This window comes from Camelus ferus, chromosome 5, assembly GCF_009834535.1.
Source record: "Camelus ferus isolate YT-003-E chromosome 5, BCGSAC_Cfer_1.0, whole genome shotgun sequence".
NCBI classification, from domain to species: domain Eukaryota; kingdom Metazoa; phylum Chordata; class Mammalia; order Artiodactyla; family Camelidae; genus Camelus; species Camelus ferus.
In genome coordinates, this window is record NC_045700.1 from 97,378,772 (window position 1) to 97,402,459 (window position 23,688).

Consider the following 23,688-nt stretch of genomic DNA (forward strand, 5'->3'; position numbering starts at 1 on the left):
ATGGCGGCGGCGCACTTCCGTCGCGCACTTCCGGCCCCGCCCGAGCCCGTGCCCGCTTGTCCCGGATTGGCCCCGGTGGCGGCCCGTCGCGTCGCGCTGCGGAACCGTCGGAGCGACGCCGCGCTCAGTCGGCGGCCCAAGTGGGAAGATGGACGCAGGTGAGGACACAGCTGGGCGCCTTGGGGCCCTGGGCGGCGCTCGCCGGGCCCCTCAGCGCCGGGGCCTCGCCTGGCGGGGCCTGGGCACAGGGCGGAGCGGGGCCCTCGGGCACAGCGGGGCGCGGGCGGCGTCCGCGGGGAGGCGGGTTCGGGTCTGACAGCCTCGTATTTGCGTGTCTCGCGCTTTTCCGGGCCGCCTGCAGCGCTGGGCCGGCCAGCCGGCCGGCCCGTCCTTCGGGCCCAAGGCCGGCTGGGATGACCCGGGGCTGCGCGGCGTCCGGCACCGGAGGGAGGGGCGCCGGGCGATGCCGGGGTCGGGGGGGCCCGGGTGGAGCTGATCCTTGAAACCAGGGTCGGAGAAAGCTTTTGTCTCACCCCGCTAGGAGTTAAGAAGGGGAAAACTTTAACTCTTGGTAAGTTATGTTGTAGGTGGAGGCGAGAAACACACTCCAACACTCAGAGCACACGCATGTTTTTTAAAAAACTCGGTGACCAATAGATGATCCGGGCTTCTTTTCCTGTCACTGCATCTCATCATATTTAACCTCCTGGGGTCCTGATACGAAGTGTGCGGGGGGTGGGACGGGAGCGGATGTGTGTCTGTGTGCGTGCTGTTTTGGTCTCTCATCACGCTTCTGCTCCAGAGGGGACAGTTTCTTAGTTTTTGCTGGCATGGTATTTTGGATCTGTGTCCAGTATCCTTGACAGCATTCTTATACCGAGTAAAGCTCTCATTTTAACAGCAGTTTTAGTTTTTCATAACTTGCAGGGAGTGACTTGCTTTTAAGTATCCGACCGTCTGTAAAGACTTTCACGTGGTTTAATTCCACCTGTCATCCTGGATGGTTTCGTTTTTTGCTTTGTTTTCCTTTTTCTGGCAGCTGCAATGCAAATTTACTGAACTCTCAGTTTGGAAACTGTGATACAGGCCTGTGTGGCCAATATTTCAGTTATTCGTGGCATCTTGTCACTTAAGTGTGCTAGGTAGTTGGCAGAAATACAGTAGCCGTGGCTCCCAAAAGATGATGTTAACTGAATGTATTGTGAAGTCATTTGAAACAGAAAAAGTATTAGGCACAGGGCAAGGGAAGGAGTAGAATTATCAACCTACCCTTTTTTTTTTTTTTTTTAATTATTGCTTGGGTACCAAAGACCATTCATTTGAGAGCCTTGGTTAAGGTGGAAAACAGGGTTTGATGTTGGTCATGTTACCCTAAGCGTGAAAACCAACATATTAAAATTAGGAGTAGCCACATGATGATACCTTAATGGGACACTGATCATCACTTCAAAGCAGAAAAGGTGTTTGCATTTGCAGGCTCTGCTGACGCTAGTAAAAATGTGTATGATATTTGTAGAGTGTTGTGGGGAGTCTTCTTTCTGACGTGAAGCTGCTCGTCTTTCTGGGACAGTTAATGGTCCAGCCTCCCCTGAAGCCTTCCTCGCCAAATGTTATGCAGTTCCTGGTGGTGGTTATAGTCATCCATTCAGTAACTACATTTACCATTGAATGCAGGTTTGTGTCTGCCATTGTTCTAGATCCTGGGGTAGAGAAGTGAACAGAATAGATAAAAGCCATTTCCTCGCTGACATTCTAGACGTGACACCCATGGTGTGGCTCGTGGGGGAGTGATGTGGGCCAAGCAGGAGGGGGTTGGAGTAGCCAGGATGCCAGGAAGGGTGTTACCACAAAGGTAAGTTTTGACCAAGATTCAGAATCCAGGCAGGTGGCCTGTGCTAGGAGCAGCAAGTAGGCCCATGTGGCCAGGGTGTAGTGGGTAGGTGTGAGAGCCAATGGCAGAAGGGTGATGTGAACCCAGCCATGGGGCCTTGTCAGCCCACCGTGAGGACATCTGAATGAGGTAGGGATGCTTGGGGAGGTTTCGAGGGGAGTAACGTGACTGGATGGGTGTTTGGCAGACTCAGTCTGGCTGCTCTGTTGAGAATGCGTTCCAGAGGGACAGTGGCAGAGGCAGGGAGACCAGTTAGCCAAGAGGCTGCCACAGTAAGCCAGGCATGAACCCTCGGAGGCCTAGGGCAGAGGAGGTTGAGTTCTGGATGTGTTTGAAGGTCCAGACAGCAAGACTGTGTACAGGTTGGAAGTGGTGTGTCCTGGGAGTGGACGGGGAGGAGTTTGAGATAGTGCCAAGGTTTATGGCTTGAGCTGAGCAACTCAGATGGGAGAGACTTGGAGAGGTCCTGCTTGGTGGAGAGCTGATGGGGGTTTGGTTTTGTGTGTGTGGCTGTGAGCTGTTGGACATCTGTTTGTGGTGTCCAGGGAGCCTTTGGGTCTGCAGGCCTGGAGCTGGGGGAGTAGGCCTGGGCTAGAGGTGAAAGTGTGCAGGAGGCCACTTTGGATGAGATCACTGAGGGTCTGAGTGTGGGCGGGAAGAGATGGGGTGGGGGCCCAGGGATGCTGGTGTGTAGGGGTCCTGAAGGCAGCCGCAGACTGCTGGCTGGTTGCCTTCTCCACTGAGCCCCCAGCTGTCTATCAAGTCAAGCTCTGCTTAGCGCTTAGATGCTGTCCACTCCTTGAGGACAAGAGCCAGCATCTTGCCCTTGGATCTCCAGTGCTTTACGTAGTGTCTGGCACGTGGTTGGTAACTGAAGAAGCAGACTTACACACGTGTCCCTGTGCTGAAGACGCTGTCGACTTCCCAGTGCTCTGGGTTTGTGTGCGATGGAAATCCCATCCGCTGGTGTCATACAGTGGATGAGAAGGGCTGCTCACTGCAGGGCGTTCTGTCCAGTGTGCTCACCCCAGCCTTGTTTAGGGGTCCTGATGTCGCTGAAGTTCCGGCTTTTCTTCCCTTCCTTTCCTCTCCCTCCCTCCCTTCCTTCTGTTTCTTCACTTAGAGCTGAACCACCAGCATCTTCACGTAAAGTATTTGGGGTTTTAAAAAAATAACTGCTTGCAAATCCATTGTCGTAAACATAAGCATTTTCTGAAGGAAGGGAAGATTCCTTCCCTTGATTTCATTGATGAAACATACATAATATGGAAATTTGTGTATTTATAAAGTATAACCTCCAGAAACGTGTGTCTGGGGAAATATCTTTGAAATGTGATACATTAAGCTCTAAAAAAAACGTGGTGGTGGACGTTTTCTGCCGTCTTCCCGGGCTGAGTTACACGGTAGTTGGGCTAAGTTGGCTGGCCACATTTCATGAGCACAGCCTGCTGTTTTCTGTCATATTAATGACATTAGATGAAAACGTTTTTTTCTTAATGAAATTGCCATCCTCTTAAAGGACTTTCCACTTCCCCTTCCTAGTGTGATGGAGGCACCCTAGGGAGGAGGGTGCAGAGAATGGAGCTTCTGGACCCAGGTGACCAAACGGGAGAAGTGCTTCTTAGAGGCTTCTTTCTTAAGGTGGACAGTGCCTGTGCGTCTTGCTTCTCCCGTGTGTGGTCTTATTTCAAATTACAATTATTACCTGGGAGTCTGAAGCCTGGCGTTTTTGGAAAGTTGGACTTCTTTTAGCTCAGGAGATATGTGCACTTCACAAATGAAATGGCGTCAGATGTAAAGATGATGAGGTTGTAACGGGAGCTGTGGAGTGGGACGAGGGAGCCCTGTGGGAGGCGTGGCCTCCAGCCCTGAGTGGGGGGTCAGCCTGAGAACAGGGTCGACAAAGGAGCCTCAGAACATGCTGTCAGTCTGAGTGAATGTTAGTGATTGTGAGCCTTAGTTTTAAAATGGAAAAGTGTTCGTTTATCCATTGAAATGCTTTCTGAACTGGTGCTCTGTGATGTTTTCTGTTTGCAAAAGCATGAATACATATTTTGGCTACGGTAACATCGGTGATCAGATAAAAGTGGTGTTTTGTTTAGGGGGAGGTTTGGTTTCACAGGGCAGAGGCAGAGGCGGCCCTGTGTTCCCGCCCCACTGGGCAGGGCCGGTGGCCTCGCCCCTTCACAGTGAGCAGACTGAGGCTCAGAAACTTCAGCCTCTGTCTTACAGCTGGCAAGTGGGTGCACCATCTCCAAAACCACGTCTTCACGGAAGTTAGAAAGTTGAATGTGAGGAGCAAATGGTGTTCAGAAAAGTCTCCCCTCTGTTAGGAAGTGAGAGCCGAAGGTCAGGGCACCCTGCGGTCCAGGCCCCTCAGCCTGTCCTGGGAGTTGTGGGCCGGGCCAGTGGCCACGGACAGGCTGCGGGGCACGTCCACCGTGTCCTGCATGCAGAGTCTGGGCAGCCAGGGGCCGCTTGGGGGCAGGAGGCCATCACTGGCTGTCTGGTCTGCGTGGCCGCTGGTCGGGGGCTCTGTGTGAGGTGCGTGGATGGTGGCTGCTGCTCCCTCTCGTGCGGGGAGCTCATGACCCGACTGGCACTCAGTGAAGTTTGGGTCACGCCCTGGGATCAGGGGCATTGTCCTGGGGCTTGCCAGCAGTGTGGTCGCGGACGGTGGGGACTGTCTCCTGCCCTGCTGATGCTTGTTTCACCCATTTCAGCGAGTCCTTGAAACGTGCTGACTGTCACCACCCAGTGAGGGTCAGAGCTTTTCCTGTTCCTTAACTTGTTTCTTCCTCTCACGAGCCTTGAGGAAAACGCAGCCGTCCCTGTTTGACCAGTAAGGACACAGGGCACGGAGGGTGACCCCTGTGTGAGTGCCTCACGGCGGGTCCAGGTGGGCTCCGAGGGCCGGCTCCCGGCTCCATATGGCAGGCCGGGTTTAGTGGTGTGCTGGCTGGATGCCCCGCCTGTGGCCCGCGGAGCACAGAGAGCAGGAGGGAGGAGACTGCAATGGGTCCGCAGCGGTGCTAGAGGAGGTGTGGCACGCCCCCCCGGGCCAGGACCTGGGCTGGGGTGTGTGGCCTGGTGTTCTGCTGTGGGGCGCCAGTGACAGCAGGTGTGGGAGCCCTGGGGGACTCCCTGGACCGTCCTCATGATCACCTCACAACTTCTGCAGGGCAAGGGTTGCTTCCTGCTGGTTTAGTCCCTTCAGGCGTCTCCTGCAGTAGAGAATCTGAGGCCACACAGCCCATAATTTTGTTAGTGACAGCAGGAAACTCAGTGACATATTTTCACTTAACAGAACACCTGTTCTGGCCTTCCCTCTGAAGTTGGCATTGTCGCCTAGAAAGTCTGCTAGTTAACCTGGGAAGCGTGCCTGCTTTTCATTGGGTCTCGACTGCCAGGTGGCCAGCCGTTGTCACCCTGTTTTCAGAATGAGCGTTGTTTTCTTTTCGTCCTTACTCTTTGTCGTCTTCATTATCGTTGTTTCCTGGATATGGGAAGCTAGATGTCTCAGGAGTGTCTCAAGTTCCAGACTCAGGATACAGCGCTGTGGTCCTCTGATGCCGTCCACAGAGGAGATGCTCGCCCAGAGCTGTCCAGTGTCTTAGAAGCCACGTCCACTTTCAGTTCAGAGCTGTGGTCTCAGAGGGTCTCTGACCAGCAGGGTGAGGAGTTGGGTCCTGCAGTGTCGTCAGTTGAAACCAGACAGGTCTTGTTTGCGTGCTTTTCCCTCGATAGTGAACGTTGTAGGTTCGCGTGTATGTGTCCAGGTCAGAAAAGGCAGTGCTTTGGAAGATGTGCTGGTGGCTTTAGAGGGGAGCAGAGACACATGCTGTTTTCAGCTCCTTGAAAAGATTAAACTTGAATCCCTCCCAACTCAGTTTGTACACTTACGTGCAGGAACAAGTAGTCTTCTGTAAAAACAGGAACTTTAAATGATTTGTCCCTGATCCCAAAGCAGCTTGGATGGCATTGTCCATGGAGGATGAGCCAGAGCAGGGGCCCTGCCCCACCCCCAGACCCCTGGGCAGCGGGGCACTGGGCTCCTCTGACCCTGTAGGACTGCAGGCAAAAAGAAAAAAGGCAGAGCTGGGTCTGGATTCCCAACAATTCAAGAATCCTTTAAGCAGTGAACACAGGACCTTCTGTTGCCATGGAGTTGCTAGTTCTGTGAGTGCTACCTCCCGGCCCAGAGACTGCCTGTGTCCCTCCGGGCCTGCAGTTCTGCTTCCTTGATGTGAGTGGCACCAGCTGACCTTGGAGCTCTTCTGTCTGCCGCCTCCTTGCAGGTAGCTCGGGGGAGGGGTTTCGGGGACATGGCCCGGCTGCGCTGCAAGGGTGTCCTCTTAAGTGTTCCCACTTTCTAGGTGGGCTTCAACGCAGGCCTGGGGACCTCCAGTCCATGGGGGCCCAAGCTGGGATCTGAGCCCAGACTTCTCGGGGCTTGTGTGCGGCACAGAAAGGTTTGCAGGGGCCCCTGGGGACACCAGGAGCACCTCACAGGGTGCCTGCGTTTGTGCAGCAGAGCATTGAGCCCCTTAGATGGTTGATGGCGCTCTGACCGTCCCGTCCGGAGTAATGAGGAGGGGAAGGCCGGGTGTGGGGCAGCAGGGTGTGGGACGGCCCCACTGGATCTGCACAGGGAGGCCTCCAGGAGATGGGCACTTCTGGGCGTGAGGCTACGGGTAGTTTTTTTATATTTTCTAGCCTTGGGGCTTTTTGTAAATAGCATGTTATTTTACCAGAAGATGGGGCTCTTGCTGAAAAATAAACTCAGCGGTGGGAGACACTTGTATAATGTCCTTGATTTTCCGAAGAGTTGAGTGAAACTGCAGGGAGGATGTGAGGGGCCCCGTGGAAGCTGGAGCAGCGGCTGGAGAGATGGGTGCCCACAGCACACGGGGGCCCGTCTCACGGCCTTGACCCTGCTCCCTCACTTCCAGGGTCCGTGTGCAGAGGGAGGGTTTCCCCAGCTGGGGTCCAGAGCAGGAGGGGCACAGCGTTGCCAGCTTCTGGGTAGAAGCAGCATGGAGCAGGGTGGTACTGGGACCTGGCACAGCAAGCGGACGGTGCACTGTGCCTCCCTTAGGACGTCGGGGAGCTGCTGGCTGTGCCCTCGGCTGCCAGGCCTCTTGGCCCCAGGGCCGCAGGGGACTTTGCACTAGGGTTTGTCTCTGTTTCTGGAGGCCAGTGTCCCACCCAAGGGTAGCATCCTGCCCCCACTGACGGCCGCTCCTAACTGGGACATCAGGGTGGACAGGAGCCCCATGGTCCTCCCCCCAGAGCGTCTGCCTTCAGCACAGTGTCTGGGCATGTGCCCCACGGTGGCATCTGGTGACCCTGGGATGCCAGAAGGGCCTGCTCTACCTTCCTTGGGGTTTGTGGCCGCTTTTGTGCACGGAGATAAAGATGTGGGCTCTTGTGTTTTTGTCCTTTAGGTTTAAACCTTAAACAAGGACTTAAATCGGGTGATTTTGTTTTTTTATCTTTTTTGTCCCGTTGTCCTGGCCCCCAGGTGGTCTCTCACTCCTCAGTCTGCCAGACACTGACCCCTGGCTTTGAGCCTGAAAGGCTGGGGAGTTGGGTGCAGGGCCGCTGCCTCGTCCTGAGGGCTGCTGTCTTGGTGGTGGTGTGGCGGCACTGAGGTGCAGGCTCCCGTGCGGGCTCTTTGTATAGATGTGCGGTAAATGATCTCTGATGTTATTTTATGAAATTGTAAAATTGTGATCAAAGTGTTTGGTTTCCATAGCTACCCTGACCTACGACACTCTCCGATTTGCTGAGTTTGAAGATTTCCCTGAGACCTCGGAGCCTGTTTGGATCCTGGGTAGAAAATACAGCATCTTCACAGGTATGGGGCCTGTCGGAGCGGCTGTGCTCTGAGCACTCAGTCTGCAGGAGGAATTTTGTGGAGATGATTGTTGTCTGCTTTCTGTAATGTGTGCCCCAGAAACTTACAGCTGTGTATGTGTGTTTCTTTTCTTCCACGCTCTCTAGAAAAGGACGAGATCTTGGCCGATGTGGCGTCACGACTTTGGTTCACATACAGGAAGAACTTCCCAGCCATTGGTGAGTAGTGTCTGTTACAACGTGTGATGAAATACGCAGGGTTTAAGAGAAAAACTTGTCCCTTGCTTTCCTCGTCAGGCAGCCTTGGCTGGATAAGCTGGCTAAGGGCTTCGTGGGGCAACATGCCCAACCCGGGGCCCCTGATTCTGCTCGGGGCAAGGGTTTTCTGACCCCACGCCGCAGTGTGTCACTGGGGCCTAAAACCAGGGTCATTGTGTCACGACCAGCGTTTTAGAATGGAGAGCAGAAGGGGGCACGAAAGGGTGTGGGGTGGTGGTGAGGCAGCCTGTTGCATCAGGAGGCTTCCTGTGTTGATGTACCCGACACCGCCAGGGCCATCGCTGTGCTGCTGCCGCGGGTCCAGGTGTCTGGGAGCCCCTGCTCTGTGCCCGTCCTTCCCAGTGTGCCCCGCCTGTGCTTCTGCCCCCAGTGCACGTGGCCCCTGCCCCGTGGCCAGTTGTCACCTTTCTGGTGTGTGGAGAAGGTGCGTGGAGAAGGTGCTCCTTGTTGGACTCGGCCTCTTCTGTGTTACCATGAGGCTGAGCATCTTCATGCGTTTCCAGACGTCCTCATCTCTCTGTGACTTGTTCACGTGTTTGGCCCTTTTTGAGGGGGCTGTTGGGACATGTCTCTTACCAGCAAACACAGCCTTGGCAGGCGCAGGTTCTGAACAGTGCATGTCGCCTGGCGCGGAGGTGACGCCTGCAGTGTAGCGCTGACGCCAGTGAGCTTCCCTGGGGGGACCTCGGCCTCTGTCAGCTGTCTGACGGCGAGTGCCTCTCTGTGTCCGTGACAGGGGGCACCGGCCCCACCTCGGACGCAGGCTGGGGCTGCATGCTGCGGTGTGGACAGATGATCTTCGCCCAAGCCCTGGTGTGCAGGCACCTGGGCCGCGGTGAGTCAGTGCCGGGGGTGGCGACGTGCTGGGGAAGCCAAGAGGACGGTGGAGTTGGGTCCAGTAAAGCGAGTCACCCTTTGAGGGGGGATACAGCTCAATGGTAGAGCTGTGCTTAGCATGCACGAGGTCTTGGATTCAATCCCCAGCACTGCTGCTAAAAAAAATAGATAAATGCAATCTCACCTCCCCCCCAAAGAAATGCTGAAAAGTGTTTGTTTTTTAGAAATTATCCTTAAGTCACCGAAACCCTTTCTTGCTTTCTGTATGGGTTTGCTTTGATAGGTTGACATATGTCTATTTGAAATTCTGGAGAACTTGGATTTTAAATTTGGAAAGGTTTACAAAAGGTTTGGACACCATCTGTCTTGAATGTCTTATAACAACGAAGTCTTCTTTGTTGTAATTTGGTAAAACTGAATTTCCCCATCTGTCTTGGACAGATTGGAGGTGGACCCAGCGGAAGAGGCAGCCTGACAGCTACTTCAGTGTCCTTAACGCATTTGTTGACAGGAAGGACAGCTACTACTCCATTCACCAGATAGGTGGGTCCTGGCCGCTGGGCTGGCAGTGGGCGTTGGGTCCCCGGGGAGTTCCTCTGTGTTGTGGTGTGAGGTGGTGGCCCTGGGTGGTCAGGAAAGCTCAGGCCCCGGACCGTGCCCACCACATGGCCTGCAGGGACTGCTTGGTGTGGCATCCACCAAGGCCACCTTGTGATCTTGGAGGTAGGTCCTCTGGGCCCTGGCGGTGAGTCTGCATGCACCTTTGTCTTAAGTCCCGCCTCCTGGGCCTCATGTTCCCGCCCATAGACAGGAGTTGTGGTGGAGCTGTGTGCTCTTGGAGCCACCTCCTCCCTCCGGCTCCTTCGTGAGGACCAGAGCGGAGTCCGCCGGGGGCGAGCCTGGAGCTGGCGTCTGTCCCCTCTGGAGGAAGCTTCATCAGGGGCTCTTGCCGGATGCAGGCTTCCTGTAAAGCGATCCCTGTGCCGCACGCTGCAGGCTGGCCTCCTCCAGGGGTAGCGGAGAGGGTGTCGAGGGGCATGTGTCATGCGTTGCCTCTGTCTCCTGCAGCGCAAATGGGAGTCGGCGAGGGCAAGTCTGTCGGCCAGTGGTACGGGCCCAACACCGTCGCCCAGGTCCTCAAGTACGTGCTGAGCGCACCTTGCCCTTTCTCGGGGTGGTGTGGACACACCCGGGTCTGCAGACTCTCCCGAGTCTCTGCTGCTGAGGGAAATAAGGGGCCTCCTGCTCTTTGCAGGGCCTCAGGGGGGTCCTCAGAGGTGACCGCTCCCGTGGTCTTTGGTCGGAGTTAGTGTTTTCCGATGAGATGAATACTTGTATCCAGACGGCACCCCTGGACCAGACCTTTGCTCTGTGGGCCCCATCCTTTACGGGTGCGTCTGAGGGTCTGGGGGGCGGGAGCAGCCTCCCCCACTGCCTTGAAGCCTCTGCCTCCAGTGTGGCTCCTCCTCACGTCTGCCCTCCGCATCTGCCTTCCGCTCCCACCCCAAGCTGCCCCTGCCCCCCCGCCCCCAGCCTGCCCCCTCCTCACTGCTCCTGTTGGGTGCGGGGCCTCCAGGACACCTCTCCACTGTCTGTGTGTCTCCTGAGCCAGCCCCCAAGATGATTCGCCCGCCACTGCCCTTTAGAGCCCTGACTCGCTGCCACCCTCTTCTCACTGCTGCCCCGAAGCAGCCTGGTCGAGGTCAGGTCAGTTCTGTCATCAAGCCCGGAGGCTGATTTCCAGCCCCCGACTTCCACCGTCCGCCACCAGCCCCCCCGCCGGTGCTCACTGCCCTCCCTGCGCAGCCCGCTCTCTGGTCCTTCCTGTGGCCGTCTGGCTACCTCTGCCTCTGTTGGTGCCTCCTCCTGCCCCTCTGCCAGCACTGTGGGCTCAGCTCGGGCCCTTGATCAGGGCTGTTCTCTGTCAGCGCCATCTCCCTGGGTCACAGCCCCTCTCATCCTGCTGCTCCCGCAGTGATGGTTCCTCAGCTCCAGGAGCGCAGGCCAAAAGCTGGGCCCGTGTCAGGCCCTCCTCTCCACACACACTGCCCACGTGTGCCTGGACAGAGGCCCTCCCGTTATGCCGTTGGCTGTGGAACTCACTCTTACAGAACTTGGTTCCATGGCTGCAGCCACCCCACGATTACTTATAGCTGTGCTCTCTGTTAAAGCACGGACTCTGCGGGGACCCAGACTGGCTGTTGGTTCAAAGCGGGGGGGTGGGTGCTGCCTCCGAGGTGGTGAGCCTGGCAGGGTCCTACCACATGCCACCTGGACGGGGACGTGATGCCCCCGGAGGGCTCCCGTACCGGGCTGTCTCCACGCAGGTGCCATCGAGGATGATGGAGGGCGTGCTGGCTAGGTGAAGGGAAGCGGGCTCTGGCCTCAGCTTCCTTCTCATCTGCGGCTCCGGCCTTCCTTCCCACGGACGGCTGCAGAGGCGATGTCTCCGAACGGGTCAAGCTCACCGGCGTGTCCCCCTCTCTGGTAGGAAGCTCGCTGTCTTTGACACATGGAGCGCCCTGGCCGTGCACATAGCAATGGACAACACGGTGGTGATGGAGGACATCCGTAAGTTCCCGGAGGGCGGGGGCACAGTGGCTGCGGGTCCTCGGGGTGCCTGGCAGCAGCTGGGGGGCAGAGCTGGGTTGCTTAGTGCCCCACGTTGGTTTTGTGTCTTTGTTACAAATGATTTCTGGGCTGGGCTGTGGGGTGTGGGTGTTGTGGCTCAGGCCCTGTGTGGACACTGGTAACCGTGCCGCCTCAAGCCACAGGGCAGCGTGAAAGGGGAGCAGACCTGTGTTCCTCTCTCTGGAAGAGTCCACAGAAGCCTGCAGGAGTCCAGGCGGGCAGACGCTGTGGTCCCAGAGGAACAGGAGGGCCGGGTGGCAAGTGGCCTCTAAGGGAGCAAGTTTGAGTCTGTGCTTTGTGGTCTGCCTTGCAGCTGAGCTGGCAAAGCTCTTTGTTTTAACATTTCATTAAATTTTTATTCAGCAGCACCTTTTCCCCAGAGAATTTTTCAAAGCTGCCTCAACCCCAGTTTTCTTGAGGTTCCCCTGCAGGTTGTTGCCTTGAATCCAGTTCTACTTAAGGAAGCCCTTGAGGACCGGACTCAGTGTGTGGGCTTGAGGCTGCCGAGGATGTTGCGGCCAGGCCTCGCACACGTGAGGGGGCGTGGGCGCCACCACGGTGTGCCCATCAGCTCCTGGGATGTTGCTGCCCCTCAGTGGATGGGGCGCCCTCCCTTTTCTTCCTTCCGGGGACCGTTGGTGGCAGTGTTAGCATAAAACTGGGGAGCTGGGGAGCAGGAGCTCCTGATGTCTGTGGACACCCTGCACGAGCCCCTGCTGTGTTCACTCTGCTCCCTTGGGGCTGACCTCCTCGGGCCATCACCGGGTAGTGTGTGCTTCCTCCTGCCTTTCCCCTGTGTTCTAGTTCTTGAAGTTTTTGCAGAACATTGAAAACTTAGGAAACGTACAAAGGAGAAGGAAAAAAAAACACTTGGTTTTACTACTGAGAAATATCTCATGTTGCCTTACAGTGTTTTCAGTGGAAACTGTACTTAGTGTTGTAAACGTCTCGTCTTGTCGGTAAAGCTGTTGAGCCGGACACTCTTCCATCTCGTCTTAACACCGCTCCTAAGTGTCGGGAAGCCTCTTGCCCTGCTTTCTCCACCCGCCACAGGGTCTAGTCTAGTCACTTGTTGGACCCTGGCTTCAGACCAGAGAGCAGTGGGCAGGAGGGGGCAAGGGACAGCTGCTTTCCAGAACCTTGGCCCCTCCAGAGGGGTGCGGCGCTGGCCCCAGTCCCTTCTGGAGGCCGCAGGGCCGCTGCTGGAAGTGTGACAGGACCCGAACCCCGGGCTTGTGTGTGGAGGGGCCTGGGCCTGTCACCCTCCTTCCCCCAACTCAGAAGTGGTGTGTGCTCATCACAGATACAAGTGGAGGATGTCTGACGCCAGGGTCAGGCAGGACCGTGTCAGAACATGACCAGCAAGGACCCTGGGGCTGAACACGGTGCCGGGGTCCTTGTGTGTGGTTTAGTGAAGTGGGGCTGAGTGGAGGCAATTCTGAAGGGCCTGTACTTGGGCTTTGGATTTCAAGAGGCCCGGAAGAGGCATGTCTGCCGCCTTCCTGGCCCACACTCGGAGGTGTGCATGCAGCAGCCTGGAGGGAGCTCTCAGACGCGGTGAGGCAAGCGGTGGAGCCATGTGTCTGGCCGATCAGGGCTCTTGCTTCCGGGCCCCATGGAGCTGCTTGTGGGCTTGTGGGGAGGAGACAGCTGGTCAGAAAGCTCACCGAGCCTCCAGGAAGAGCAGGCTGGAGGAGGTCCCTCAGATTTTGCAGAAAGTGTGTGGGCAAGGGGAGGCCTTGCTCCTTGGATGTCCCGATCCTCCCGTCCCTCCTCTGAGGATCAGCCAGGACATCCAGAGAGGCTCTGCCAGCGTCTCGTGTGGTAGATTTAGACCCTTATGAGCCTTTGAGCCTGGGGAGGAACTGCGGGCTGAAGGAGCCAGTCTGGCAGTGAGCACAGGGACACTGATGTGTGACGAAACGCAGTGGTAATCGGAGGAGGCGTGGGAGCAAAGATCTGGTAGCAGAACAGAAGCTCCATGAGAAGTGGAGCCCAGCAGGCAGCTGTGTGGGTTCGAGCTTCAGGGGCAGGACCGGCGGGTGCTGCAGGAGCCGCAGAGAACGCCTCTGAGCTGGAGGAAGAGCTGAGTCTTCAGAACTGGAGGCCTCTGGATTCTGGATGATGCACACGAGTGTGCGCATTCCTGCTGGCTCTTCCAAACTGCAGAAATAGAGAGGCTCTTACAAGCATCCAAGTAACAGTGATGACACACTGCCTTTGAAGGAGGGTGGCTCAGACCAGTGCTGGCTGCCCCCTCTTCCCGCCACACCAGATGCTGCTGGAAATGTTTCGAATTCTGGAGAAGACCTGGGTTCCTGAGGCCCGGAAGCAAAGACCTTGTTTAATTGTTGACGCTGACGGGAAAGCAGAGAATTTGGACACGTTAGCAGCGTCAAGGGGCTAGAAAACTACACGTGGTGGCCTGGTGCAGCCGAAGACCCAGCTCTTATTAGCTGGGCGTGTGTCGTGTGACAGGCCGCACCAGGCTCGCGCCTGCTTGTGCCCCAGAGACAGCAGGGGGCTCTGCTCACAGTGACTGTCTAGTCAGCAAGGGAAATGTCACCGCCACAGAAGAGCCTCAAAACCAGTGAAGCAAAACCTACAGTAAATAGAGGATGTGTGGCAGGTCCAACATACTAAAAACTGGTGTCACAGAGGGCCCACGTGGCAAAGTCAGAGGGCGTAATGGCGCACGCCAGGTCTTAGATCTGGGGGCAGGATGCACCTTTTAAAAAGTGCCCAGGGGACGTTTCCATAAACTAATGCAGGATAAGTAGAAAAAGAGGACAAAACCCTGTTACCTTGAAGTTTCAAACTTCTGGCTTAGCTTTTGAGTCAAAAAAAGTCATTTACAGATTGCATATCAGAATCTGATGCAACAACGTGAAGAGAAAACCTGTACCTTTAATACTGGTGACCAGGTAATACACAGTAAAAACAAACAAGATACCTAGTTCAGGAAGTTAGGGAAAGACCCACAGAGTTAAGGGAAGAACCTGAAGAACGGCCTTGACAAATGTAGAAATTAGTGATTTGAAAAGGGAAAAAAAATGGTAGAACAAATACATCCTGAACTGACTCTTTGAAACAATACGCGGGTCATCGGATGACCACCTAAAGGGGAGAAGGCCTGGAGACCTGTAGAGATGAGGCGGTAAGAGCTGGACACCGATTCTGACCTGGGGGCCCCCCACCCCAAGCTGTTCTGCGGCGCAGCTGGGCGTCCTACAGTTCAACTTGGTCCTGACACTGTCTGCATTCCTGGAGATGCCTCAGACCCCATGCGCTGAGGGCTCAGTCCCCTGAGACAGCTCCCCCCGACCCCCACTGAAGACCTCCATTGAGTCCAGGCTGTACCTGTGCTTCTGGTTGCCTGGCTGTAGATGGGAAGTTCCCACGACCCTCTCTTTGGTTGGATTAACTCTCTAGGGCGGCTCGGGGAACTCAGAAACAGTTTTATTTTGAAGGACACAAGTGGGGCGGGGGTGGGTGGGGTGCACAGGATGAGGTGTGGGGAGGGGCGCCGTCCTCTGGGCTTTATGGAGGCCTTGTTACACAGGTACCAGTGATCCAGGTGGTCACTGCCCCCCAGCTCCTCCCCATCCCGGAGGTGGGGCCGTGGGGTGGGTTCTCCTGCACCCAGCCCCGTCCTCAGGGGCTTTCCAGAAGTTACCTGTTGGGTGACAAAAGACTCTGTGTGGCACTGGGCACTTGAGGGTCCCGTGGGCTTTAGGAGCTCTGTGTGTATTTCTTACCGTAACGTCGCAGAAAGATTAAGCCCCCAGACATAGGAAGATAGGTGAAGTACCTCCTCCTCCAGTGCTTGCTCTTTCCAGCTGTCTGTCTGCAGAGGCGCCAGCCCTGTGGTCGGTCACAGCCCGGAGCCTTGCCTGCCCAGACTCACGGTGCTGGGTGTTTTGGCTGCACTGCGTCATCGCCACCGCCGCCTTCCTTCTGAACCACGTGGCCTGTCAGCCTGGAAAGACAGGGTCAGAGCCGTCCTGCCACCTCCTGTGATGGGGGGCCAGCGCCATGTGTTGTCGCCCTCTTTGGTCTCCTTTAATCTGGAAAGTTCTCCCTCTTAGTTTTTTTTGTCCTCGTTTTTCATAGCATTGTCATTTTTAAAAAGCCAGGCCTCATAATCGATTACTTCTTTGCTCACGGTTAGGTTTAGGTGAAACGTTTTGCCCGGCAGCCCGGTGGCTGTGTCCTCCTCAGAGTCAGTGCTCATGGGCTCTGTTGACTCAGGCCGTTATCCCTTGGGGTCCTTACTCGCTGCCGCACATCCAGCCGGCTCTCTGGCACACCCCTTCCTGGGCACTAACTAGATACTCGCCTGCCCAGCCCTGATATCGTCCACTCCCTGGGGAGGCCTGGTTCCTCCTAGTGGGGAAGGTGTTTAGAAACCATGGACTTGGTGCCTGGGGTGCTTGGGGCTACTGCAGTGTCTCCTGCCCCAAACGCCAGAGTTGACCTGTTTACTGAAGGATTACCCAGGTATTTAGACAGAAGAAGTTACTGAAACGTTAAAGGAGGCAGGAGAGGTACTCCTCGATGGTCTCCTGGCGGAGGGGGACCGTAGGAGTCCTGGGGCCCTGCTGCCCTGCTGCGTCCGGCCAGGCTGGTGACTCCACAGTGCTTGTTTATTGTTGCTTCTAAGGTGCACGTCAGTGTTTTTTGCACTGTTTAGTTTATGTGAGCTATTTCACAATGGAAGTTTAAAATTGAGTGCGCATAGAAAACGTTTGCTGCTTTTTCGTCTGTGGCGGCAGGTTTATCCTCACACTTCGTTTTCCGAGCTTGGATTGCACTCTAAGCACTTGGCGCTTTTGTGCCCACTTTCTATTACAGCGTGACCATGTCCCTGTTTCTTTTGGGTGAACTCCTGCCAGCTTCTGTTAAGCCTACAAAAGTCCCCGTTTTTCAGGAAAGTTGTGCAGGAGCAGCCTTCCTTGTGCTGGGGCTGCCGCATTTCCTGCGGATTCCGAGCAACACTGTAACGGTTTCCCTGCTGGGGCGGAGGTCAGCAGCAGAACCTCACCGTCGCCGTGGAGACCCTTGGTGCTGCTCATCCCGCTGCGCCTGGGGCTCACGGACATCAACTCAGCCTACACGGAGACGCTGAAGGTGGGTCTCTGCCCATTGGGGGACCGAGATACCTCGTCTCACTGGAAACCCCCAGCTGTCACTGTCTGGCCCTGACCAGCCCTCTGTCTGCCCTGTGGACTCCTGGCCTTGCCCTGGGCAGGCCCGGCCACCCCTCGCATCGACCCCTGTGCTCCCATCAGCTTGTTCTTCCCTGCTGCCACCTCTCGTGGCCTCTGCTCTTCCTGCTGACGTGGCGGTCTCGCTGGCCTCCTGTCTGTTTCTGCTGCAGCACGTGCAGGCCACCTCCCAACGCCTGTCCCCTGTTTGCGGGCTGGGCTGACCCATCTGCACCTCCCCTGGCAGCCCCCCTTCCCCTTCCTCCTGCACGGCTTTCCTGGAGGGCCTGTGGCTTCTGTGTTTGGTCCTCCCTCCTGCCTGGGCTCCTCAGGACCGTCTCCTCATTCTCCACCTGGCACCAGTTGTGCAGTGTGCTTGTCCACGCTGGAGCCTCCCTGGGGAGGGGCCTGCTGGCGCACTCGCCCAGCCCCACCCTGTCCCCTCCCGCAGCACTGCTTCATGATGCCGCAGTCCCTGGGCGTGATCGGAGGGAAGCCCAACAGCGCCCACTACTTCATCGGCTACGTCGGTGAGTGGCCGGGCTGCAGCCAGGGGAGAGGGAGGGAGGGGCTTCAGGGCAGCCCCCACCCCCACCCCAGCCAGTGCCTAACCTCCTGCTGACCTGCCTGTCCGCCCCACACAGGCGAGGAGCTCATCTACCTGGACCCGCACACCACACAGCCCGCCGTGCAGGTCACTGACAGCTGCCTGATCCCAGACGAGAGCTTCCACTGCCAGCACCCGCCCAGCAGGATGAACATCTCAGAGCTAGACCCGTCCATCGCCGTGGTGCGTCCCCGTGGCAGCCTGCCGGCACCTGCCTTGGGCATGTGCACGGGTGTTCGGAGGCATTTTGTACCCAGTCCTGCTGCTGCTTTAGGATGAAAAGAAAAGCCTTTGTGTTTTTATAATTGTTTTTACACATCTTGGCATAAGTGTTAGTTCGTGTGTTTTAGAATTCACCAGGCACAGAAGGGGCACTGGCGCCTGCCTGCCCGCCTCGGGTGCGTCCCAGGCAGCCTCGTGTGGGCGAGAGTGAGTGCGCCCCCCCCCCCCGTCCTCCCTCGCTCTCGCCGCTCTCAACTCCTCTGGGGGGGATCTGGGGTGGTTTTTACTTTTTTGATCTAATGTATCTACAAGATGGTCCTTAAGAACGAGCTTCTTCATTCTCTTGGTTATGAGGCTGGAATTTTGGGTTGTAATTTATGTAAACCTGCCTGGTCCCAGAATGCATCTGATGGGAAAGGAGGCCAGAAACACCTGAGAACCCTGAGTCCTCATGGTGGTGAACTGAGTAATGGCCCCGATGGGCATGTGGTCTAGGATGGGATGTCCCCCACACTCACCGCCGGTGGGTCTCACCTTGAGGCTGGAGGCCCTGGGGGCAGGCGGTGGTGTGTGGGGCTGCCCCTCTGACTGCGGCAGGTGAGTCCACGTCGCGGCCTCGGTAGCTTCTAGCAGTTGATGCTCGTGAGAGTCAGGTCCAATGAGAAAGCCAGCCACCTGGACGAGGCAGTGGACATGTGCCCGAGAGCAGGCGCACCGAAGGCTGGCTCCTCAGGAGAAACAGGCCTCTGCCTTCCAGCCGCGTCCCGCGGGTCCTTGCCCAAGCCTTGAATGGTGTGAACTGGCTGCAGGGGCTGAGCCCCTCTCCTCTCCTGGGCCCAGTGTCCCTCTGCAGGTTGACGTGTGGTTCTGATGGGCCGAGCGTCCCCGGTCACTTGTCATAACACCGGAGCTCTGCAAACAGCAGATTTAGGGGATGGTGTCCCCACATCCTCGGTGTCCCCATGTCGCCCCTCAGTAGGAGGCCCGCTTCTGCTGACAGTGGGTCAAGGCTGAGGCTGACCCACGCCCAGCCCCAGGAGCACAGGGAGGGGAGGGTCTCTGCCCTGCCCTGGCGCACAGGCATTCCCTGCCTGGCTCCTGGGCCTTGAGACCCTGCGGCTGCCTGCCTGGGTCGGTCAAGGCTGAGGGCAGGGGTGGAGCTGTGGGCACAGCCTGCAGAGAGAGGTGTGGCAGCTGGAGAGGCAAGGAGGCCAGCGTGTGGTGCGGCCCTGCCTGGCATGCACACGGGGTCCTGTGGGGACGCTGGGAATGGAGACCCTGCCTCTTCGAGCCACTTCCCCTGCCCCCCCCCCCCAGCAGTGTGCACGTGGGCCGCCCTCCGCTGACCCCGGGTTTTCCTTGTAGGGGTTTTTTTGCAAGACTGAGGACGACTTTAATGACTGGTGCCAGCAAGTCAAAAAGGTTGGTGGTGGTTCCCCATCCCCTGGACTGGGGCAGGGGCTGAAGGCCAGCCTTGGGGTCTCTGGTTTGGAGTCCTGCCTACCCGCTCACCCTTGCTGGCACTTGTCTGCACAGTGTGCCGTGTGCCTCGTGAGATCATTGCTTCTGGTGCCATCCTTGCTGTGATCAGGGCGTCTGCAGAACAGACTGCACTCCCCGCCCCCTGGGCTGCATGGGGAGCAGGTGGGAAGGGGGTTTTCCCCGGAGGCTGCTTGTCAGGCTGACAGGTGCCGTCCTCCATGGGTCGGGGGGTCCGGCCTGAGCGTAGCATGAACCCTCTGAGCTCAGTGGGGCTGCCCTGCAGGACGGGCCCCCTGACGGCTGTCTTGCCCACAGCTGTCCCTGCTCGGAGGCGCCCTGCCCATGTTTGAGCTGGTGGAACAGCAGCCTTCCCACCTGGCCTGCCCTGACGTCCTGAACCTGTCCTTAGGTGAGTCCGGAGCCCTGGGGTGGGGTGTCCCCATCTCAGTACTGGGGTGTGGTCTGTGCAGTGCTCCTGTCTGCCCCTCACCTTCCCCCAGGTCCTGTCCCAGTTGCCTTTGACCTTTAACATTTGTATGCAGTTGTGGTCCCTTGGTGGTCACTGGTGTGTGGGTCTGGGTCACTGCTGAATGTCGCCTCCTTTCACCTGAGCGTGTCCCCGGCCCCACATGCTCCTCACACAGTCCCTGGGCTCTCTGAGAGCCAGGACACACTAGGCTTCTGTGACGATGTGGCCCGGGAGCCACCCGGGTCGGGCAGACTGGCTGCAGGTGGGCTCTCCCTACTGCTCAGTGCTCTGGCCCAGGGACCGACTCCTCTTAAGTGAATTGAGCACGTGGTGCCTGGGAAGTGGGGACTCAGCAGTGGGCCCCCGAGTACGTCCAGGCCGTGCTGTGATCCCTGGAGGTATCTCATCCGTTCTGTGAAGGTCACCAGAGGGGACGGTCACAGCCGCTGCCTGATGGGAACCACAGGGCGGTTGGGGGCCCAGCACTGGGCTCGGGACAGATGCTCCACCAGCCCCAGACGGTGCAGGGGTGGGCACCCCTCCCAGGACGGGGCCCCACCGCTCTTCTTCCCTGCACTCTGGTGCCCTCTCCCACCGAGGCCCTGGTCCTGGTGATCACAGGGCTGGATCCCTCCTGGCCGGCTCAGACCAGGCACTGGGAGGACGATGCCTCGGCTGGGCAGTCCTGGCACCTCAGCCTCCCTCTGCACCTGGGCCGCCCTGACTGTCGGGCACAGGGCAGGACGACTCCTTCACGGGACAGGTGCAGGGTGCAGTGGACGCTCAGCCCTCAGCCCCGTGCCTGGAGTGACCCACGCCACATGCCCGGTGGGGTTTTGTCTTGTTTCTTTAGATTCTTCTGATGTAGAGCGATTGGAAAGATTCTTTGACTCAGAAGATGAAGACTTTGAAATCTTGTCCCTTTGAAAACCCTGCTTTTGGGGGACGGTCTCACTGGCCCTGCTGCGGCCCCTTCGAGAGCCCAGCCCCACCTCTGGGCGCATTTCATCCATCCAGCCCACCCACCCGCCCGCCGCGCCCAGTGCCAGAGCCCTGAGCTGCCTATGGACTCGGGGGACTGCGCTGCCCGGAGGCCTGACCTCATGGAGCGCACGGCACGAGTGAGAGGCCACCTGCTGGCACCGGGCCGGAGCTTCTGGGAGCAGCGCCGTGTCAGCCCTTGTGCCCGCGACACTGCCAGCCCTGCATCAGCGCAGCCTCGTCCTGCTTCCTTCTGGGCTGCGAGCCTCAGTTTGCTCTGGAATCAAGGTCCTGTGTGAAGTTTCAACAGACACGCGTTTGTGTGGGGCGTGTCCCAGACCAGTGCAGAAGACACATGAGAAGCGCTGGCCTCTGCCCTGTCGGGGCTGCCTCGGTGGGGATGGGGTGAAAGGACTGCGGCGGGCGTCTCCTCGCTTTGGGAGAAAGCACGGGTTGGGGGTGCGGGCCAGTCCAGAGATGTGGCCGGGACTGACGCAGGTGAGGTCCAGAGGGCCGCCGTCCTCCTGCCTCCTTTGCAGGTGTTGGCCAATGAGACGCCCATGTCTGCTGCTTGCTTGTCGCACCAGCGTCCCCTGGGTGGGAGGAGGGGGTGTGGGGCTCGTCGCCACCCAGAGCCTTCCTCCATCTCCTGGTCCTCCCAGCCGCCCTTGGTCAGGTCAGCCAGGTTTCTGATGGTTTGGGGCCAGAGGGTAAAGCCCTCGTTTCTGGGGGGTGAGTCACCTCTAGTGGAGACGCTCCCAGGTCCTCCTCGGCCCCCATGGGCATCCACACCGCCACCTGTAGCCCTGCTGTCCTGTGCCCAGAGATGCCGCCCCCACGAAGGGTTGGGCTCGTCCCACCAGGAGGCACAGAGGGGCCTGGGGAGGTGGCGGCCTCCCCCCAGAGCGCCTTCCTTCAGAGCCCCGCCCCCACCCACCCTGTGTTTGGGCTCCTGCTGCCCCCACCCTGCCCCCACATGTTGCCGACTTAAGTTATTTCCTCTGGCTCCCTTGTCTTCCCCTCGTCCCTCCCTCCTTCCTCTGCCCACTTCCTGCAGATTCGGGGCAAAGGAGGGCGCTCAGACGGTGTGCATTCCTTCGGCGCTGTTGGGCCGGGGTCCTGCTGCAGCGTCTGCTGGGGGCACAGACGGTGCCCACGGGTGACAGCCTGACCGGAGGGGAGCCTGTCTCGTGTGTGTTGGGAAAAGCTTCCTGAAGAGAGTTGTTCATCCTTAGTTGTGTAGTTTGCGACTCTTAATGGCAAATAACAGTTTCAATAGAAAACAAGTTCACTGTCCGTCTGTCTTTGTTTTTCCTGAGTTGTAGTTGGACCTGGTGAGAATGAGGAGGGTGTTTTCTCAGTTCATGAAGAGGCTCAGTGAGGCTTTGGTGGCCGGACATGTGAGCTCGGTCGCTCCCCACTCCCCATGCCCGGATGAGAGGGGGCCTTCCTGCTGGGCCTGGCTCTGAGGCTCTGAGCTGCAACTCTTGTTCTCACCTCCTGTGGTTTGCCTTTAGAGCAAAAAATGCAGAGAAACTTGATTCTAGGCAGACACACAGTAGCTCCCTCTCTTCAGCAAGAAGGGCAGGGGAGCGGCTGCGGTGGGCTTCGGAGCAGCAGTGACCGTGCAGGCACTCGGGTCCCTCCGGGGTGTGAGCACAGGCTGCTCACCCGGCCTGCCTGCGGAGACCTGCCGGGACAGAGTGACCCCGCCTGCCCTCCCTTCTGGTGCGAGGGGGCCAAGACCAGACTGGCCCAGAACCCCAGTCCTCCAGACAACAGACATACCCTCTCGGGACCCCGGAGGCCCCAGCTCCTGGAAGCGCCCTCGGGCCTCCGCCTGCAGAGCCAGCCTCACATCTCTGCCCGGGCCCCTCATGCCTCTTGGGACAGACCCTCCTGACACCTGGCACCTTTCCAGACGACAGACAGTGGTCTCCCTCCTCCTGGTCCCTTTTGCCAGGTGGGCACCCTGGGGTTCTGGGGATCAGGATGTGGGCATCTCTGGGCCGTTCTGCTTCTTCAGGGGGAGACTAGAAGCAGGTGGATCAAGGTAGTCCCCTTGGCCACTGCTGCCACCATAGCCCTGGTGGGTAGTTGTAAAATGGACAGGGTTCACTGAAGAAAGCTCAAGCCACCCGTTGACTCGAGGTCTCTGGGACTCTTCCTGTCTCCACCCTACTCCAACTGCCCGCCTTGGGCCTGACAGCCCAGCCCCGAGAGGGTGGTCTGTGCTGTGGCCCACACTGCCCCTGCATCCTGACCTGGGCCCACGGCACAGCCCCTCTGAGGGCCCCAACTTTGCCGAGCACCAGCCTGGCCACCTTTGGTGAGACTGACGCGTCCTCTGGGCCAACGAGCTCCGAGTCCCCGGTCTTCTCGAGAACCTGCCCTGTCCCATGTGCTGGGTGCAGCACGCAGCCTTGGCCGTGAAAAGAGCAGCAGGCAGGTCGATTGACAGGGCCACCAGGCCCTCCCCCGGGTGACGCTGGGACCCCTGGATGAAAGTGGTCTAACCCTGTGAGCGGCTTCTGAACGCTTGTTCAATCACAGGTTCTTAGGTTCTGACTTGAGCGTGTGCTGCATGGTCTGGGTGGACGGAGCCAGGCCCTTCAGATGGACAGATGCCTGAGGCCAATCTGTTACCATCAGCAGGGCTGCAAGTGAGCTCCTCAGACTCCCCTACCCCTGTCCCCAGGGCACAGACCACACAGGGCCACACCTGGAGCTGACCCCTCAACCTTGTCCAAGGGCACAGCCCCCAGCCTCCTTGCTGCTCATTACCTGTCCTCCCTCCCCTAAGGCCTGGTCTGCCCTACCTGCCAGGCACCTGTGGACGTGACAGGTGCGGGGAAGCCAGAGTCCTGGGTGCCAGCACGTTGCTGCGACCCTTAGCCACACACAGGCTTCCCCAAGCCCTGTTAGACTCTTAAAACCCCACGTTGGCACAAATGTCACATCCTCTGCTTCTGCTTGGAATCCAGTCTCCTGGCCACAGAAGGAAGGGCACCCACAGGCCCTGCAGACAGGGTCTCCTGGGCAGTGTGAACACTACCCTAGAGGAACTGAAAACAGGATGGAAAGAAGTTATGCTCCTCAGATCATAACGGTTCAGAGGAGACAGGCTGTCATGTCATGTGGACAGGGGCCGGCCGGGGCCCTGCGAGGCCTGTGCACCAGGCAGGTGCTCAGCAGCAGGCGTGGCTGAGACTGGCCAAACCCC

At 58.0% G+C, this 23,688-nt stretch overlaps 1 protein-coding gene across 2 annotated transcripts; it reads left to right on the top strand.

Moving 5' to 3' along the window:
- Positions 1 to 29: 29 nt before the first annotated feature.
- ATG4B (autophagy related 4B cysteine peptidase) lies at positions 30 to 21,761 on the top strand. 2 transcript variants are annotated; one of them, XM_032480787.1, is made up of 13 exons: positions 141 to 158; positions 7,650 to 7,751; positions 7,898 to 7,969; positions 8,766 to 8,864; positions 9,308 to 9,409; positions 9,935 to 10,007; positions 11,358 to 11,437; positions 16,428 to 16,627; positions 17,156 to 17,234; positions 17,349 to 17,494; positions 18,899 to 18,955; positions 19,331 to 19,424; positions 20,338 to 21,761. In XM_032480787.1, exons 1-13 carry the CDS (start codon positions 149 to 151, stop codon positions 20,409 to 20,411), a joined length of 1,188 nt encoding a protein of 395 aa, XP_032336678.1. In that variant the 5' UTR covers positions 141 to 148; the 3' UTR covers positions 20,412 to 21,761. The 2 variants fall into 2 exon arrangements, with proteins under 2 accessions (XP_032336679.1, XP_032336678.1); XM_032480788.1 differs by lacking the exon at positions 8,766 to 8,864 and having other exon boundaries at positions 30 to 158.
- Positions 21,762 to 23,688: the final 1,927 nt, after the last annotated feature.